Genomic DNA, 19,931 nt, shown 5'->3' with positions numbered 1-19,931 from the left:
ATATTTTGCCGTTTTATTGTTGTTCATACTGGAAGTACGCTCAATAAGTGGAGGGAAATTAGCGGAAAATGGGGGAGAAGCTGGGCGTGGGTCCCCAAAAGAACGGTAGGATCGGCAGCAGGGCTGGTAAAAAAAGCGGCCATCAAGGCAATCAGAACGATCTCAAGGATAAATTAATTTATGTTTGAAATACTTTATTCACAGATAAGTTTACTCACAAATAATTTCATGATGAATCGGAATTTGGAACTAAAGTAGACTCCAATGATCAGCTCTTTATATACCCAAGGGGCAATAATAAAAATGCTTAATTATTTAAGCATTTTTCGCACGATAAAGGTTATCACTGGGTTATCATTACCAAAATATAAAAACGATTCAGCGATTTCTTATAAATTTTAAATCCTTAAGAAAGATTTATTTTTAAACGAAAAACAAAAAGACATAAAGTTAAGAATCTGTTTTTCACAGAAAAGAACGTCATTAAAGATCATATCTAAAATGTAATACCGCTCATATCAAGTATGACTTGTACTTTTATTGCTATCAAATACAAATACTTTTTGTTGTGTTAAAAACCTCAAATTTTTAGCAAGTTTCACTGTACGCATTTCAATCTAGAGAGATGGCTGATCTTTTGGAACCAAACATAGTTGCTGGGAGAGGCGACCGCCGGCTGTCTTTTTAATTGCAGTGCCACGACCTCGGGGGCTGCGAAAATATCTTGGAATTTCAAGTACATGTGTGCGGCTGCGCCGCTTGTACTTGAAGATCGCGCAGGCAGACGACAGCAGGCAGATGGGCCTCCTCGGGATTCCTGGAATGGGGTGCCTAAATCGAAAATAGACAAGACGATTCCACGCTGTACTGTATACATAATGCATAAATGCACTTTTTATTGAATATTTTATACATTTAAATGCTTCAACATCGTCGCTGTATGCTTAGACAAAAGATAATTGAGTGGATTGGATTGCTTGCACTTAACATTTCGTTGGTGAGTGGTAAGTCAGTTTTTCGGTACTGGGACCCCCGGCGGGCAATACATTTACAAAAATACTCGAACAATTACATTCAATTCAATTCATTTCGATTTGTATACACTTTCAGTCAATTTTGTTGCTGCAGTTTAATATTTCGTTGTTCTTAGTGGTCTGTTAGTTGTTAATTGGAATACTGCACATAAAACGGTCCTCACATCTCTTAGCTATAATATAGGTCTAGTATATTAAGCAGAACGCCCATCATCACGTTTGTTTTCATTTTCTCTTACTTTTTCATTTTGTTAAAAATCCAGTCTATACACTTACATTTAGCGGATGAATACTTTATTAAGTACACGGTTTAGCACATTTCGTTCCTCGATATCGATATCGCATCGGTGTATATGATTTATGTTAAGTATATAAATATAGATCATTAAGGCACATTTATGGACAGTTTACTTTTGATTGGACCTGCTCTCTCATTGTCTTTTTGTCGTTGCTCTCGCTTGGAATGCTTAAAACTTGTCTAAGTTTGTCTACGATAAAATACGAATACGTTACGTCTGCCTAGATTTCCATAGCTACCGATTATAAATACGAACATTTAGCTTACACGCGAAGAAGGGGCTAGAGTTAAACAATAATTACAACTGGGTTGTAATAACGGATTTGCGAATGATGGTCGGCTCGCGTCCCTTGGGGGCCGACACCACCTCCGATGAAACCAGCCAGGGCGATACCATGTCGTTGCTGTTGCTGCTGCTGCTGCTCGGAAAAGGAATGCGGCTGTTGTCCGGGTAATTGCTCGGGGTTTTCTGTGCCAAAGATCGAAATGAGGGTTAAAACGGTGGGTCAAATGGGTCAATGGACTTGGAATGGTTAGTGGAGTGCAGATTGACATGAAAACGAGAAGGCAAGACAGGCAACTGCGGCAGGCCGGAGTTAAAATACCCTTGCAGATATTAAATAAAATTGAAAATGTATTTACAGATGAGTTATTAAAGAAAGGGAAGCTCGAATTTTCAAGCTAATAAATCAGACTTGCTAAATAATATTCCAAAAGATAGTATACAAAAGTTTCTCAATAAATACTAATACCCTCTGCAAGAGCATAACAAAACGTTAGTTAATAGCTGTAGGCCAGTTTAGAGACAGACAGTAAAAGCGTAGACATAAGCTCGCAGGTGCTCAAACCTTTTCACTCGGCGGCGCATCGACTTCGCTGTGGCTTTGATTCAGATTTTGATTCTGATTCATCTGCTGGCTTGTTTTCTGCGATTCCAGGCGCTCCTGCTCATTGAGCGTGGAGAAGAGCAAGGTGCCGGCACTGGGCGTTGAGCTGCCCGTCGGCTTAGCAGCACTTTCGGCGGTGGCATTGTTGTTTATGATGTTGTTAATGAATATTTCATTAATGAGTATTTCGGCGGCCGAAGCGTTGCTCAAAGCGGGAGCCACCGTCTCCGAGGCGGTGGTGGTGGGGCTGCTGGGCGTGCTGATGGTGGTCACGCTGGTGGTGGTGCTGGTGGCACCGGTGTTATTCAGATTCACCGGCAGCGACGACGGCGGAGTGAGCGGTGCACTAAATCCGGACACAAAGGTGGCATTGCTAAAGGGCGCATTCCCATTGGTGGCGATGGCAGTGGTGGTGGTGCTCGAGCTGCTGGAACTGCTGCTACTGCCCGTCGATGGCTTCTGTTCCGGTATGCTGAGCGTCAGCTTATCGCCTCCCTATTTTTGTGGTTTAGCAAGCATACAGACACAAGCACAAGACACACGGAAACAACACACGCAATACCACGGATAAACATTAAGTGCGGACAACGAATGGAAATAAGAACGTACAAACAGAAGGCATGAAACGAGTGCAATGCAGTGGTCTTAAACTGGTTCGCTGGCCGACAACTTACCACTGATATGTAGGTGGCGTTCAGGGAATCCGGTCCATCGCCGTTGTTGCTGCTGCTGCTGTTCGTGTTGCTCGTGTGCATGTTGCTGCTGTGGGCGGCCGGCACAAACATCTGATTGGTGAGCTTCGCATTGCCGCCGGCGCCCAGTTCCTCCTCAACGCGAGCTGCAGGATTAGTTAATAAATCAGAGTTACTTTCTAATAATAATTAATTAATAAATACACACGAAGAAAAAGCGCTATATTAATGTAAAATGGTCTAGCCCAGTTAGCCAACTCACCCTTTAGGATATTGCACTTGATGTTGCCAGGCGGCAGAGCCGTGGTGTTCACATTGGCCAGCTTCACTTGGTTGTTGGGCTTCTCGTTGGCGTTCGACAGCCGCTTCAGCGTCTCCGTGTTGTGGTCCATGTCGAAGGTCTTGTTGATGGTCACCCTGCCGAATAAGTTCACATTCTAGTCAGCATATTTCGATAACTAGACATAAGTTACGCTACCTGATACTGTTAGCATCATTAATGGCTTCGTTTGCTAGCACTGATGGGGATGGATCTTTGACAATGGACTTAAGCAATGAGTCTAGCTCTCTATCTTTATCCGACAAGCCGCTCTTAACACTGCACAATGGTATACACAACACAGAAAGACAGGTGAGAAACACACAGAAACAGGCGAATTAGTCAATCGGTAAGGGGAAGCAATATATATATAAAGGTACATCGATGGGTTAGCAATACGGAAGGCCTACCTGAGCTGGCCGGAGCTAATGGAAGCCTTGCCAAAGCTGCCGTGATGCGAGGCCGATGCATTTCTAAACGGATTGGTCTCATCGAAGTTCTTGGTGGCGTTTGGTGAGTACGGAGGCGTGTAGTCAGGATCCAATCTGAAAGAAGGGGAGAATCTTTAATAAGGGGAAGCAAAAATTAGAGTAATATGATTTCCTTACTTAACAGTCAGACCCGCGGCCTTGCCAATCGATCCAATCTTGCTGTACGCCGGATCCTCGTTGCTAAAGTTTGACTTGAGGGAGTTACGGCCCAGCGAGGCGAAGTTGGCTGCCGCCTGGGAGGAGGAACTGATGGAACCGCTGCAGGCCGCATCCGGTTCAATGATGGCCGAGTTTTGGATGACAGTGAGCACCGAAGGCGAGGGCGTTACGGTGATAAACTGATCCGTGGAGATGAGCGAGTCGAAGGCATCGTTGTTGTTATCGTGGCTTGAAGTTGGGGTAGATACGTGGAGGGGAGTCACTGGTGCAGCCGGTTGCGATGCGGCAGCGGCTGCAGCCGCCGCAGCAGCGGCTCGAGCATTAACTGTAGCCACAGCCGAGGCCGCTGACTCCTGGGAGGCCTTTTGTCGTTCGCGCAACAGGTGCGACTGCCGGCTGGCAAATCGTTGCGAGGGTCGCCGCTCAAATTGCACCGTTCTCCTGGCGCGACTCTGCTGGGTGGTCTGGAACTCGGTGCGACCGGAATACCGGAAGCGGGAGCCCATGCGGAAGAAGTTCTGACGGGCGGAGGGACCCTTGACGGGCGCCCTCAGCCGGAAGAAGGTGTGATGCTCCACGGCGCACTTCCACAAATGCTTGCAGGCCTTCTCGTTGTACAGCCGAAAGACAAACGTGTGCTCCTGCTCCCTGCCCTCGTCGTCGTCCTCGATGACAATGAGGGTCAGCTTCTTTTTCTTGAAATCCAGCTTGCTGATCTTGGGCCAAAAGAATAGACCGATCTTCTGATCGCGCTCGAAGACGAGTATTCCGGTGGGCGTGAGGCCAAGGTGGTACTCGCAGCCATCCTTTCCCAGCACCGTGTGCATGTCAACGCCGTACATGTCCAGCCACTTGGCCTTGTTCAGAAAGGCGGTCTCAGCCTGAGCGGGCGTGAGACCCCGGCACGTCTTGTACTCGTCCAATATGGCTATCTCCAGGTCCTCCGTTTGCTCGGGCACAAAACGGAACTCGGAGACGGTGGCCGCCGAGTGCTCCTGGTTGTCGAAGTCGCCCAATTCAGCTGTAGCACAAAATAGTATTAAAATATAAAATAAAAAGGGAACTATAGGTGAATCACTTACACTGCAGGGCCAAGGCGCAGAGTTCGGTGGACTTGTCGTCCGGACAGTCGAGACGTCCCTCGAGCAGATCTTGTTTCAGTTGCAAAAAGAACAGGTAGCGGGTGAGTTCTTCGCGGAGGGTGTTCGGTTCCGAAGAATAGAACTTCACCTTCAAACGGAACGTGTAGGGCGGTCCGACTGCGGGAAATGTTCAAACAAATTAGTATTGTTCCGCGCACGTAATTGGGCTCACACGTCAACTCACTTTTGACCTGCTTCTTGATGGGCTTTGTGGGATCCAGCCAGTGCTTGACGTGATTGGCATCCATGAACTGCAGCCCGAAGTAATCCTTTTCGATGATGTCCAGTGCGTAGAAGACCTGTTCGTACAGGAAGCTGCCGAGAGCTTTTTTCTGCAAGCAAAACGGGGGAAAATTAATGCCTTCGGTGGGGGGCAGATGTAAATCAATGCGACCCTGAACTAATCACGTTCGCTTAGTGGGTTAAATTATGTGCTGATCAGCAGCAATTTGCTTATTTTTATCACACGAGGTGAGGCAATGCAAGCTGTCGAGTGTCTTCGTTAGGGTGGGCCAATATTGAAAGTGCTGAATATAGTTGGTTTTAACTGATTTTAACCTTTTTAATGATAATTTGATTTGTAATCATTTTATAGTTTGTAGTAAATAGAATATAATGAATATAGTTAATGTTAAATGCTTTTAAAGGTAATTTGTTGTTTATTAATTTGCCATCGTAATTAGAATAAAGTGATTAGAATATAATGAATACAGTTTATGTTAACTGATTTTAATCTTTTAAAGGTAATTTGTAGTTAATTAATTTACTATCGTAATTAGAAAATGTATACATTGAAGAAGGAAAATTAAATATTTTCTTTACGACTGTTTTAGACCTTTTGAAATCGATAGTGCTAAAAATATTAATTAAATAACAAATTTCTAGAAAATGTTTGAATAACGGAAAGAAAATTAAATATTTTCTTTATGACTGTTTTACCCCTTTTGAAATCGATAGTCCGAAAACAATAACTAAATAACACATTTTTTATTTAGATGACACTTAACGATGTTTCTATTTCTTATTCGTTTTTTCAAAATCATTAGAATAAATTTTGGGTTGTAAAATATTATAGTTTTCTAGTTGTAGGATATACTTTTAAACAACTTTTTTAAGTGAATAAATTTTTTAAAATTTTTATGTTAAGGTTGATTAAAACCGTACAGCCAAGTTTACTTATTTATTGAGCTAAAAACATTTAGTTAGTAGAACTGAAGCACCCTACCATCTACCAATATAGCTCCATCTTTATCGCTACCTTGGCAATACCATACACTGTATGGTATCTTATGCGAGATCCACCCATTCAGACCCATTTTATTTGTTTGTCTTCCCCCAATTACTGCCAACGGCAGCAGTTTAGACCAAAATATCGAATCGAAAACGGGCCAAATGTAATTCGATGTGGTGGCCCAGTGATAGGTACTCACCGATAATTCGATGGAAAGGTCAGTGTTGTCCAGCAGAATGACGCGGCAGTCGATCTTGTTCTTGTTGACGACGATGCGTTGCGGCTTAATTTGCGAGCCACCGGCGGTGGCAGCACCGCCCCCGGCCACGCCCACCGCAGAGCCGCCTGCACCACCGCCTCCGCCGCCCCCTCGGGAATTATCCACATAGTTGTTGCGCACCTTGCGACGGCTTAGAAAACGCAGCATTTTCGATTGCCTTCTTGTTTTGGGTTTAAATATAGCGGTGGTGGTATATATTTCAATGGGTTAAAGGTTGTTGTTGTTGTTTTTGTGTTGCCAAGGCAGCCGAATGCACCGATAATTCACCTGTGTGCTCACCTCGGCTGGGAAAAAAAGGCAGCGCAGACATCAAAAAACCCCTCACTCACACACACGCGCACAACTTGTTCTGGCCAACACGCACACACACCTATACAAGCGCAAGCGATAGACGCCCCCGTTTTCCTTTTATCTGTTTTTTTTTTTTCGTATTTTTCACTTCTGGATTTGGGGAGTTGATTTTAAAGTTGCTGCCAAAAGTGGGCGCTCCTTTCGAGCGGTTTCTTTTCTACGGGTTTCCCTCTGCGTTCGGAACCCCCGCCGCCCCGCGGAAAATCACTGCTAGCCTGGTTTTTTCGGTGGCGAAAAAGTGGTAAGTTGGTGGTAACGTTCCCGTTTCGCAAGGCACTTTTTCTTGCCCTTTTCACTTGAGTATTTCTACTTTGTATTGTTCTGCGGTAACTCTGCTTCGCTTTTTCGCTTTATTTTGTCATTATTTCGGGCTATTGAGTGCACTTTTTCGCTTTTTTAGAATGTAGAATTGCCGTGGAAGTTGTTGATTTCTATGTTTTTATGCTAGCAGTGTGACCAGATTCTATGCGCTTAATTATACCATTGCCTAATTTGGTATTTCTCTTAAAAATATACTGGAAATCGAAAACGTTTCGTTCAGCTGTGGCACGAACCTGGTTTGGAGATGGACTAGAAAACCAGTTTTCGTTAAGTTTAAGTTCCGCTTAAATTTAAATCTTAAAATTAATATTTTTTCCTCTATTTAAAATTGTTTGTCCAGCAAGTCAATCAAGTCAGTTGGTAATTCAGACATCCGGTCTCTGAAAAACAATGTTTAAAATATGTATTTGTTAAATATGCAGCATTCAACTTACTTTAGCAATAAAATGCATCTTTTAGGCAACTCAGATTTGAGAATTTCTGTGCCAAGTGAAAAGTCCACAGCAACAAAGATTTTAAAACCTTCCGCCTTTTTTTCTTTTAAAAATAAAGCCAAAGTGTCTGGTCTCACAACAAAAATATTTAAAGGCTGCTGAGCAGTCAAGCTGAAATAAGGGTTATATTTAGTAATTATTATTTATTTATATAGATTTATACATACCATAGCTTATTAGCAATCGTAACATGTGATTTTAGCGCCATTGTCAGGGAAGTGACTCCAAGACTTTTACAGGTGCGCGCCAAAGCACCGAAACCTGAAATCTTGTCGATCAGAGAAGCTACCAATATAAGTTCCCTATCTTCCGATTTTGTATTGTCTATACATCCATCGTCGGTTAGAGCTAATTCACCGCACTCTGTTGCGTTCTTATAAAGGTCTAGCTTTGCTTTGAAAGCCTCGCGGGCATTATCTGTGTAATAGTCCTTTTCACAGGCATCGAAAATGTGGCGCTCATCAAATGGAGCATTTGTAACATAAAGAATGCTTTCAGTAGAAAAATTTTCGCGAAGAAATAAACGAGGCTCGTTTAAAGTCTCGTACAAGTGATATTTGTGGGGCCGAACCAAATTTAAAATGTCATCCAATTGCTCTTTCCTAAGTTCCTTCCTGTGAATGTTGATGTAGGTGTGGGTTATGGCTAGAGCGGATTCCTGCTGAGCTCTTTTTAAAGTTGTTAACAGCTTCAGTTTTTCTGACAACACTTCGATGTTCGGGAGCATTTTGATCACAAGGCACTCGTACATGTACGTTATGCTCGGGTGATCATCCGGAGATAAAGCAGCCTGCCACAGACTGTCTGACCAAGTCCATTGCTCTGAAAAAACCACTAGGGCTGTAGCTATTCTTATTTTTTTAATGTGCACCTCGGAGTTTTCCAAGTAAGGTGAGGTCGAAAGCTCATTATTGGCCCTCAGCAGATCATCACAAATGCCACTCAAGTAGGCTTCGCTAATATTTAAGACAGCCGAGATGGCGAACGCTCGAGCTCTAGCTTTAAAATTTGCAATGTGCAAAACATCGTATACGTAAGCGGCTTCAATGCTGGGGTAAAATATATAATAAACATATAATATAACACAAGAAGAGGTTAAAACATCACCGTTCGTCTCCAGTTGTGCTTTCCCCTTCTATTATGAGATTCACAGCAATTGATTTCGGCAGTTCTACGTCCGGGTAAGTGTAATCATAATCTTGAACTGTAACTTTAAGTGCTCTATCAATAATGCACTTTGTATATTCCTCCTCTGTGAGATATTTAGCCGCGTGTTTTATGATATTCGCCCTGAATAGCAAATATATAGACATCGAAATAAAGTTATAGATGTGAAATACTTACTTATCCTTACTTCTGGAACAGGAAATGAGAGTTTCCAGTATGCTGACCTCTTCTAATTTTTCCGTGTGGCGTCCTAGTAAGAATATGAAAGTGGAAGCAGTATCGAAAGTACCCTGGGCCAGCAACTCTGAGGGGTTCAAGTTGAACTCCTTTAAATTGCTCCAAGAATTTATGCGATTTCTGACAAAGAGATCCACACATCGGGCCTTCAAGAAGGCAGCTTCATCGCTGTTCTTGCACTCCAGTTTATTTACTAAATACGACTGCATATCATTCAGGCTCGCACTTTCAAGAAGCCAAGATGTGTCCACATCGTATATTTGTCGATAAAAGTTTAATATAATTTCTTCTTGGTCTATTTGAAGGTCGAGGCGCCACCAACCATGATAAGCTTTTGGGACCTTTCGCAGTTTTTCGAAGTAGGCTTTACGAAGGTCATGTTGACCTTTTCTATTCTTACCTTCATAAGAACTTATGAAAATTTCATAGCTCCTCTTGCCGAAAATATTCAAATTAAGCTCCATTTCCTTGCAAGCCTTAATTTTGTCTATTAATCGATACTGCTCATGGCATTGATCTTTATCCTTGAACATGGCCGTAATGCAGCACATATAACCTTCTAAAGACAGGCTGTCGAAAGTGGCCTAAAAAAGTAGAAGAAACTATACTTTAGAATACGAAACCCCTGAGAAAAATGAGTAGGTATACTCACGTGGAACACTTGGCACGCTTCTAAATTAGCTTTATTACGAAGATTATAATCTTCAAGAGCGCGAATTGTGAGGCACAATTTTTCGAGGAGCTGCTTTGAAATAATGGGAATGGCAAATGATACTTCTTTCAAGCACTTTAGCCAATAAAGTAATGGGACGCTTTCCCAAGGAATAACAACGAGTGCCTCCACAAAAAGTTGGACATTCCCAGCGGACACAAAGTCCTTGAGCTGTTGCTCCTTGAGGCGCTTGGGATCTTCGGGATCGAACAACTGGGTTTTGTTGGTGGCCCGCAGGAAATCAGGCAGCAAGCTGAGGCGATAAACCTGGGACTGGTTTTTCAGGAAGTAGTCCAGGATCGCGTGCCGCACCAGGATACTTTCCTGCTTCAGAAGGCGGACGCACAGGATGCGCAGCCATGACGTCCAACGCTCGCCGAGATCGCAGGAATTCGAGAACAGGCTGTTTAGCTGGGATTCCAGATTAGTTGCCACCAACTGATCCTGCTCCAGGTCTTCGACCAAGTCCACCAAAAGGGACCACTGCTGAGGGGTGCATGGTAAGGAATCGTGCTCATCTGCGACTTGGCAGGATTTCTGCAATTGACGCATCATAAAGCAGGCGGACCTGCGACGATTCTCCGACTTCAGGAGCCTCTGGCTGGCGTCGAGCAGTACCAGGTAACTCTGGGTCCTCGAAAGAACTGGTCCAGCACCCGTGGGATTCATCAGGAGCGGCTGGAGCAGGACCTTTCCATCCATCAGGCGGCGTCGTTTGGCGATGTTCTCCTCGTTGGTAGCATGTAATCCAGACAAGATGTTTGCCACCCGGGAGCTAACGAAAAGTTCCCCAGAGCCTGAGCCTTGCAATAAGTTGTGGAGGCTCCTTAGCACGTGCTTCAGATGCTCTTCGTTTAACCTCATTGTTCCCACCAGGTCGCAGATCAACTCATCCACTGATGACTGGTCACTTTCGACCTGGGATTCGGATGCGGATTGCCTCTCCATTAATGGTAAAGGATTGGATCATTGGATCAACAAATATCTTTTAAGGAATAAAAGCAAAGCTACGCGTTTGCACAAATCTTTTCACAATTCTTAGTGCTGGCACACGCTCGATAGTTAGTGGCTCATACAAATAATCGTTTTCTGCATTTCGATTGTAGGCAGCTAAAATAAAAGATTGTTCACACTAGGGTGGAGTTATAAGCTCTTCCCACCGAGATCCACAGATTTATGCTTTTGATTTATTAGGTTTTATTTAAATTGTAGAACAAAAAAATAGTTAACTCTCATAGTTTATATGACACAGCAAGTATTTATAAGAAAGAAAAATAATAAGCAAGAATTTGAGAAATTACTCCATAGACATATTCTGTTTATAAAACTCCCAAATGAAGAGAGATCCAGTATCTTGGGCATTTGTGCAAAATTTTGGAACTTTTACCGTAAAGTCGAGCAGTTCAATCAAGTTAGCCGGTAATCCAGAATTCCAGTCTCTGAAAATCAGTGTTTTAGACGAATATTTTTAATTCTTAGCATTTAACTTACTTTAGCAATAAAACGCATCTTTTGGGAAACACAAATTCGACGATTTCTGTGCCAAGTGATGAGTCCACAGCACCAACGATTTCAAATCCTTTAGCCTTTTTTGCTAATAGAAATTCGGCTAGTATTTCTGGTCTTACTTCAAGGATATCCAAAGCCTGGTCAGCATTCGAGCTGAAATAAGAGTTATTTTTGAGACTACCATAATATACTAATTATATATAATATAATTATATACTAATAATTGCATAAATAATTCATACCACAAGTTATTAAAGTCGCTATTAGCAACATGCGATCTAAGGCCCAGGATCAAGGATTTAACTCCGAGACTTTTACAGGTGTGAGCCAAAGCACCCAACTCTGCTATCTTGTCGATCAGAGAAGCTACTACAATAAGCTCCCGATCTTCAGTTTTTGAGGGGTCTTTATATATTCCGTCTATTTCAACTAGTTCGTTCTCCTTGGTTAGGTTCCTTTTCTGGGCTACCTTGGCTTTAAAAGCCTCACGAGCACTAAATATCCCATAGTCCTTATTACAGAATTCGTAAACGTGGCGTTCATTAAATGGTGCATCTATAACATACAGCATGCTATTAGGAGAAATGTTATTCGCGAGGAAGATTCGAGGCTCGTTTTGAAGCTCATATAGTGTATCCTCAAATTTGTCTTTATATAGGTGATTTTGGTAAAGAAGATTACGTCTACAAATAAAGATTTTTATAATAAATGTATTTAATATTATAATTATGATTTATTTATTACCCTGTTGAATGGAACTTCATTGCCCAGCGATGAAGAATTAGCTTTGGAAGACTATTGTTATGAAATTTTTGTGATTTTAAGAGCGGTAGCACCAATTTACACATTTCATTTAATTGATCTTCCTTGAGTTCAGTCCAGTGAATAGTGCTGTAAATGTGAGCTATAGATATAATCGATTCCTGTTGACTGGTTTCTAGTGTTGGTAACAGCTTTAGTTGGTCTATTAAGATTTCTATGTTCGGCAGCATTTTGGCCACCAGACACTCGTACATGTAGGTTATACCGAGGTGATCGTTTGGAAATAATACAGCCTGCCACAAATTATCTGACCAAGTCCAATGTTTGCAAAATGCATTCAAAGCTGCAGCTATTCGTATTTTTTTGATGTGAACCTCGGAGTTTTCCAAGTAACTGGGGTACTCAATCGAAAGCTCATTGTTGATCCTAAGCAGATCGTCACAAATGGCACTTGCGTCTGATTTACTACCGTTGAGGACACTTTTTATGGCCACATTTCGACCTCTGGCTTTAGAACTAAAAATGTTCAAAGTTTTGTATAGGAAAGCGGCTTCAATGCTGGGGAAAAATATATGTATAAGAATTTTATTTATATTATTTCGAGCTTACCGTTCATCTCCAGTTGTGCTTTCCCCTTCTAGGATGAGTTTTAGAGCAAACGATTTTGAAAGTTTTCTTTGATACATTACATTAAGTGCATAATCGTGATGATGTAAGATATCCTGAATGCATTTGTCAACCTCCTTTTGGGTCAAATTTGCATACGCGTAATCTAAAATCACCATCCTAAATAATAGTAGAACAACAAATATTGGGATGAAGTTATATTTATGTATTTTATAAGTGAGTTACTTACACATAATCAGAACATGTAGAAGAAATTAGAGTTGACAGTAAGTTCACGTCCCCTAATCTTTCCTTATGCTGCCATAATAAGTGTACCAGGGAATCAGCTACATTATATGAACCCTTGGCCAGCAAATCTGCGGGGTTTAAGCTCAATTCCTTCAGTTTGCTCCATGATGTTATACGATTTTCGACAAAAAGATCCACACATTGTGCCTTCAAAAAGGCAATTTCATCTCTGTTGTTGCACTCCAGTTTATGTATTAAATACGATTGCATGTCCTTGAGGCTCGCACTTTTTAGAAGCCAACTTGTGTCCACATCGTATATTTGTCGATAGAAGTCTATTATAATTTCTTCTTCTTCTATTTTAAGATCAAGGCGCCACCAACCATGCTTAGCTTTTGGAACCTTTAGAAGTTTTCGGAAGAAAGCCTGACGAAGTTCAGTTTGACCCCTACACATCTCACCTTTACACGAACTTATGAAAATTTCATAGCTCCGTTTGTTGAAAATGTGCATATGAACCTCAATGTTTTCGCAGTCCTCAATTTTACGCGTCAATCGATTTTGCTCGAAACACTGATCCTTTTCATTGAATAGCTCGTCCATGCAACTTACGAAATCCTCCAAAGAAAAGCTGTCGAGCGTGGCCTGAAAAAGTTTAAAAAAAATATAGTTTAATATACGGAACCTTTCAGAAAAATGAGTACTCACGTGAAACACTTGGCACGCATCGAAATTAGCATTATTCCGAAGATTATAGTCTTTAAGTGCTCGAATTACGTGGCAAAACTTTTTAAAAAGCTGCTTTGAAATAAGGGGAATTGGAAATGATACTTCTTTCAAGCACTTTAGCCAATAAAGTAATGGGACGCTTTCCCAAGGAATAACAACGAGTGCCTCCACAAAAAGTTGGACTTTTCCAGCGGACACAAAATCTTTGAGCTGTTGCTCCTTGAGGCGCTTGGGATCTTCGGGATCGAAAAACTGGGTTTTGTTGGTGGCCCGCAGGAAATCAGGCAGCAAGCTGAGGCGACAAATCTCGGTCTGGTTTTTCAGTAAGTACACCCAGAAAAAAAAATTACCTTGATTTAAGTCCACGTTCCTTAAATTAAGGAACGATGGACTAAAAATGGCTAAATAAGGCTATTCATGGACTTAAAAGTTTTCATCCCATATACATTTTAAGTCTACATGGACTAATTTTGGACTTAAGGCCATATGGACTGTTACATGGACTTAGGTCCATTTTTATATAGCCTTATTTAGCCATTTTAAAGCCATTATTCCTTAAATCAAGGTCAATGGACTTAAATTAAGGAAATTTTTTTTTCTGAGTGTAGGCGAGGATCGCTTGCCGCACCAGGATGCCTTCCTCTTGAAGGAGGCGGACGCACAGGATGCGCAGCCATGATATCCAACGCTCGCCGAGATCGCAGGAATTCGAGAACAGGCTGTTTAGCTGGGACTCCAGATTAGTTGCCACCAACTGATCGTGCTCCAGGTCTTCCACCAAGTCCACCAAAATAGACCACAACCGAGAGCTGCACGGGGAGAAGTCCAGTAGGACCTGCTCATCCAGGATTTGACAGGACTTCCGCATTTGTCGCATCATAAAGAGGGCGGACCTTCGCACCCGACGATCCTCCGACTTCAGGAGCCTCTGGCTGGCGTCGAGCAGTACCAGGTAACTCTGGGTCCTCGACACGATTGGCTCAGTCGAGGGAATGGGCATGCCCAGGAGCTGCTGTAGCATGACCTTTCCATCCATCAGGCGGCGTCGTTTGGCGATGTTCTCCTCGTTGGAAGAAAGTATTAATGCCACCTGGGAGCTGACAAAAAGTTCCTCACAGCCTGAGCTTTGCAACAGACTGTGCAGACTTCTTAGCACGTGCTTCAGATGATCTTCGTTTTCCCTGACTGTTCCAACCAGATCGCTGACCAGCTCATCCAGGTGGGCATTTTCGACCTGGGATTCGGATTTAAATGGGTTTTCCATTGGACTGGATCTTGTTATATTGGATTAACAAAACTTTCAAGAAATAAAAGCCACACCGCGCGATTCTACAACAAATTTTCACTCGATTAATAATCGATCATAAAAACAATCGTTATCGCGCTTCGATTGAAAGCTACAAGAAAGGAACCAGTGGAATAGAACAAGATAATTTGAAACTCTGGATCCAACATTAAACATTAATCAAAAACAAACTACAATCTAATTGTAATAATCAGGAAGTAAATAATTATTTATTTGTAATAAGTAATGGCAGAGTTATATAAAAAACAAGAAAGGAAGCTTATGCAGATCTATTCTATTAATTTAAAAATTGCAAAAATGTTAAATTTCGTATTATTTCAACATTATTTTTTCTATCCTTCCTATAGCAGCTATATACTATAGTTGTCCGATTTTTGTTAAATTGAATTCAAAATTCGGAAATATTAAAAAACAGTCATATACTAGAGTAGAAGAGAGTGAAGCTATAATTTATTTCTTATTATGTTCCCATTATTTTCTGATCGCTCCTATGATAGCTATATGATATAGTCGTCCGATTTTGATCAACATAAAATTGAAATTCGGAAATATTTAAAAACAGTCATATCCCAGAGTAGAAGAGAATGTAATAAAAATCAACAAAGATATAATTTTTTTCCTATTAATTGATGTATTGATCCGATTTATTAAATATTTAATCCAAAATTGGGAAATATGTAAACAAAATTATTCCTAAGAGAAGAAGGTAAAATGTCTAAAAACACCGAAGCTATAATTTTTTCCATTATTTTTCCGATTATTCCTAGGGGAGCTAAAGGATATAGTTGTCCGATCCGTCTGGTACCGACTTATACCTACCTGTAGTAGAAAGAAGACTTTTGGGAAAGTTTCAACCCGATAGCTTCAAAATTGAGAGACTAGTTTGCGTAGAAACAGACGGACGGACAGACGGACGGACAGACGGACGGACAGACGGACATGGTTAGATCGACTCGTCTAGTGATGCTGATCAAGAATATATATACTTTACGGGGTCGGAAACGTCTCCTTTACTGCTTTGCAAACTTCTGACTAAAATTAAAATACCCTCTGCAAGATATAATGAAACAACTTTAGATAGTACTAACAGAATATGATCTTATTCATAATTCAATTTGCATAAAATTAAACGATTAAAATCGGAAAACTTTTAAAAGTGTAAAAAATTCACTTATTTTGTGCAATGTCAATATGAGGTTCTTAATGCCGGGTGACTTTTGAAATCGCTTAAGAAACCTCCGAGTTGAGGCAAAAAAAAGTTCGGCCTAGACACAAGTTTCGTATTTAATCATAAAATGTTGACTTTTACAGGGGGACGGTATTCGTACAAAACTGGTTGGCACTTTGCGGTCGCGCAATTCTTTAAGTTTAGTACAAGCAACTAAACTAGAAAGAAGTGCACAATAACTGTAAAATAGGAAACACAAGTGGGTTCCGTAGTTGCAGCCGGCATTTGCAAAATCCTTTTTATGGGCAATTTATTCCTTTATTTGTTAGTGGATTTAAGGCCGTAACAGTGTCCACTCCCGCACATCCCAACTTCCCGACTTTCCCACATCCGCACCCGTTTTGCTCCGATTTTCCCTCGATTTTCCACTCCCCTCGGGCAGACGAAAGCGCCCATTGGTAGTCGTATTTCGAGTTTAAAGGTAAATGGGAGATTTATCGCCGGCGATTTCCGGTGTACATATATGTACGGGTGTGCGAGTGTGTGTGTTTGTAGAGTGGGTGGTTTAACATCTTGGCTGCGGGCCCTGTTTATATCGGGGTTTTAGTGGGCCCTCGAGAGGTTCGGTTTTTGGGGCCGAGGGCTTTACAACATTTGCGAAAAGTTGAAGCCATTGGGCGCCAATTGCATGATTCATTTTCGCTTATTGGCCATTAATTCTCAATTTGGCCCCGATTGAGGCCAAAATAAATATCGTATACATAGGCATTACATTTACATTTTTATCGAATGCATTAGAGATCCATACAGGCTGTAATTACCCAAATGGCCGTTATAACAAGGCGAATGATTAATTACTGACTAATACCTGAAACCCGATCCGTGGTCAGGCATCGATTGGAATCGGGCTGCTGGTCGTATCGCCCCCCAAACCATCCATCCATCCATAATAACTAGACAGGCGACGATGCAGGTCTTTGGCCATGGCCAATGTCTTAGGTGCCAGCTGCGGCAACTTGAGCAGCCTGTTCCGTAATTATGACAGGCGGCTAAAGGCCCAGACTCCAGTTCTCAGTTCTCAGATGCTCAGATCCCCAGATCCCCAGATCCAGGTCCCGTCTCGATTTTCCCTGCCGCAGGGGGTGTGGCAACAATTAACAAATGGCTTTCGTTGCCAATGCCATTGACCAAAATAGACATGTTTGCCAGGGGTTACAGCCACACGCATACATAGGCGAGACGCACAATGCACTCGAACAAATGACACCGTAAGCCCAATAAATGGACTCAAATTGGGGTAATTAAAATGATTTATTTACTAATAGTATCACGGACAAATCAATCAATTTAGGAGTGCAAAATTGAGAGAAATTAAAACTATTAATATTGAATAATGATTTAACTAAAATAACAATGTTTTATTCTTAGAAAAATGTAAGTGGCTTTTATTACTAACAAAATTCCCATAAATAAAACAACACTTTATGAGAAGCTAAAAAGCATTTTATAATTGTATAAAAAAGGAAAATAGTTTACATAATTCAATTTTAATCACAATATTTATATCTATATTATTTAATTAATCCCTAAGTTCTATATAAATAGATAGATTTTGTACTCGATTTAAAGTGCAATATCTTTGGAATTCGCCAGACTTGGCTTCCATAATTAACAGAAGAAATATTTAATATATTAATATAGTTATACTATCACTGAAATAGAGTATATAGGTATATTTGTAACAAAATGTTTACATTAAAAAAACCTGTATAATAGCATTTTATAAGAAGCCAATACCATCGTGAGTTATTATTGGATCTTTATTAGCAATAAATTTTGCTTATTATTATTATAATCAGGGACCGTAAATAACACAGGTCAACAAAATGGACTTTATTAAAAGGTGCAGGCTTATTGGCATTAAAACATGTTAATATAGACGTATATAAGCATATCTGCATACTTAGTTTTCGCGTTTAACGGGTGGTATTTGGGCAATCGCGGTTTGAAAAAAATAGCAACATTTAATTTTTTGATTTAAGATATCTTCGAGGGTCTGTGCTCAGTTGTAATAATACCTATGCCAAAAAATTGCTTAGATGCCCTTCTACATTATTGCACTTAAGGTTCCATCATAATTTGAGTTAATAAAAGCCTATGAGCCATAAAAGTAATTTGTTCACCTCTATTTACAACCAACTTGATGCGGTGAACAGGCTTAAAAAAATACAAGGAAAAATATATGCCCTTAAATATTTTACAGGCATCTAGAGGTCTTCGGGAAAAGACGCCTCTAGATGCATGTAAAATATTTTAGGGCACATATTTTTCCTTGTATTTTTTTAAGCCTGTTCACCGCATCAAGTTGGTTGTAAATAGAGGTGAACAAATTACTTTAATGGCTCATAGGCTTTTATTAACTCAAATAATGATGGAACCTTAAATGCAATTATGTAGAAGGGCATCTAAGCAATTTTTTGGCATAGGTTTTATTACAACTGAGCACAGACCCTCGAAGATATCTTAAATGAAAAAATAAAATGTTGCTACTTTTTTCAAACCGCGATTGCACAAATACCACCCGTTAAACTCGAAAACTAAGTATGCAGATATGCTTATATCCGTCTATATTAACACAATTTAATGCCCATAGGGCTGCACCAAAAACACTGTTGGCCTGTGTAATCATTATTTGAGATTTTTATTTTAAAAGGACTACTGTGATATTTTGTTTTGAACGTCAAAATTACCGTTATTTTTACTCTTGTCCACAAATTATATGCATTTCAACAAATCTGGAAAGCAAATTAACTGTTATTTGTTCATGTCTATAAAGTGCATAAAAACCAGTTAAATTGTTGATAAAAACTTGTAAAAACCTCAGTAGGCCTTTTAAAATAAAAATCTTAAATAATGATAATAATAATTATAATCGAATGGAATAATAAGTAATTAGATTTTAATAACGAAAGAGCTTGTCACTCGATTTGAAGTGCAATATCTTTGGAATTCGCCAGACTTGGCTTCCATAATTAACAGAAGAAATATTAAATATATTAATATAGTGATACTATCACTGAAATAGAATATATAGGTATATTTGTAACAAAATGTTTACATTAAAAAAACCTGTATAATAGCATTTTATAAGAAGAAGTTATTATTAGATCTTTATTAGCAATAAATTTTGCTTATTATTATTATAATAATAATAATTATAATCGAATGGAATAATAAGTAATTAGATTTTGGAATTCGCCGGACTTGGGTTCCATAAATAACAGAATCCCTATATAAACTCGGATTTAGGCCTTATTTCTCCCTGTACCATGTGTGGCAGTTGTATTGTCTTAACGATAATGGCAAGTCGTGGGTATGTAATACGAGGTGGGCAAATATTTGTGTCTGTTTGAGTGAGTGTGTGGTGTGGTGCGGTGGTGCAGAGTGGTGCGGTGGTGCTGGGAGGGAGCTACAAAAGCAAAACCAAAAGCAAAGGTAAACTATTATATTTATATGGACGTCTGCGGATGCTGCTGCTACGGCCCAACTGTCTGCGCACTTATCTGCAGCTGAGTGGAAAATAAATTCCTTTTAATTAAAACCGCAGCACAGCTCGTGATTTAAATGGCTCACGGCTCAGCCAGAATCGGTGGCAAAAAAGAGGAGAGACCGAATCAGAAGCGCTGTGCAAATTTATTGGCTTCCATCCATAAATCAGCGAAACAGTTCGACTGCCCGGCCGGCCAAGAGGTGAATTCATTTTAATTAAATAGAAAAATGTTTTGTT

At 40.6% G+C, this 19,931-nt stretch overlaps 3 protein-coding genes across 6 annotated transcripts; all 3 read right to left on the bottom strand.

Moving 5' to 3' along the window:
- Positions 1–865: 865 nt before the first annotated feature.
- Positions 866–7,334, bottom strand: yrt (erythrocyte membrane protein band 4.1-like yurt). Of its 4 annotated transcripts, XM_070216264.1 has the most exons (11): positions 6,453–7,333; positions 5,207–5,354; positions 4,963–5,139; positions 3,839–4,901; positions 3,641–3,775; positions 3,390–3,509; positions 3,174–3,328; positions 2,894–3,057; positions 2,181–2,714; positions 1,589–1,801; positions 866–1,522 (listed from the first exon to the last, which is right to left on the bottom strand). In XM_070216264.1, the coding sequence occupies exons 1-10, from the start codon at positions 6,678–6,680 to the stop codon at positions 1,631–1,633; spliced, it is 2,895 nt and encodes a 964-aa protein (XP_070072365.1). In that variant the 5' UTR covers positions 6,681–7,333; the 3' UTR covers positions 866–1,522; positions 1,589–1,630. The 4 variants fall into 4 exon arrangements, with proteins under 4 accessions (XP_070072365.1, XP_017001283.2, XP_017001284.2 ...); XM_017145794.3 differs by having other exon boundaries at positions 866–1,801; XM_017145795.3 differs by lacking the exon at positions 3,390–3,509 and having other exon boundaries at positions 866–1,801; positions 6,453–7,334.
- On the bottom strand, positions 6,898–10,861 carry LOC108060134 (uncharacterized). The gene is made up of 6 exons (XM_070216263.1): positions 9,756–10,861; positions 9,044–9,687; positions 8,807–8,989; positions 7,867–8,748; positions 7,640–7,810; positions 6,898–7,585 (listed from the first exon to the last, which is right to left on the bottom strand). Exons 1-6 carry the CDS (start codon positions 10,761–10,763, stop codon positions 7,528–7,530), a joined length of 2,946 nt encoding a protein of 981 aa, XP_070072364.1. The 5' UTR covers positions 10,764–10,861; the 3' UTR covers positions 6,898–7,527.
- A 157-nt stretch (positions 10,862–11,018) lies between these two features.
- On the bottom strand, positions 11,019–14,934 carry LOC108060135 (uncharacterized). Its single transcript, XM_070216567.1, has 9 exons — positions 14,299–14,934; positions 13,650–13,982; positions 13,461–13,586; positions 12,943–13,343; positions 12,696–12,872; positions 12,069–12,644; positions 11,567–12,007; positions 11,307–11,477; positions 11,019–11,254 (listed from the first exon to the last, which is right to left on the bottom strand). Exons 1-9 carry the CDS (start codon positions 14,932–14,934, stop codon positions 11,113–11,115), a joined length of 3,003 nt encoding a protein of 1,000 aa, XP_070072668.1. The 3' UTR covers positions 11,019–11,112.
- Positions 14,935–19,931: the final 4,997 nt, after the last annotated feature.

Source organism: Drosophila takahashii, chromosome 3R, assembly GCF_030179915.1.
Source record: "Drosophila takahashii strain IR98-3 E-12201 chromosome 3R, DtakHiC1v2, whole genome shotgun sequence".
Lineage (NCBI taxonomy): Eukaryota > Metazoa > Arthropoda > Insecta > Diptera > Drosophilidae > Drosophila > Drosophila takahashii.
The sequence above is the reverse complement of the archived record's forward strand: the minus strand, read 5'-3'. Positions and strand labels throughout refer to the sequence as shown.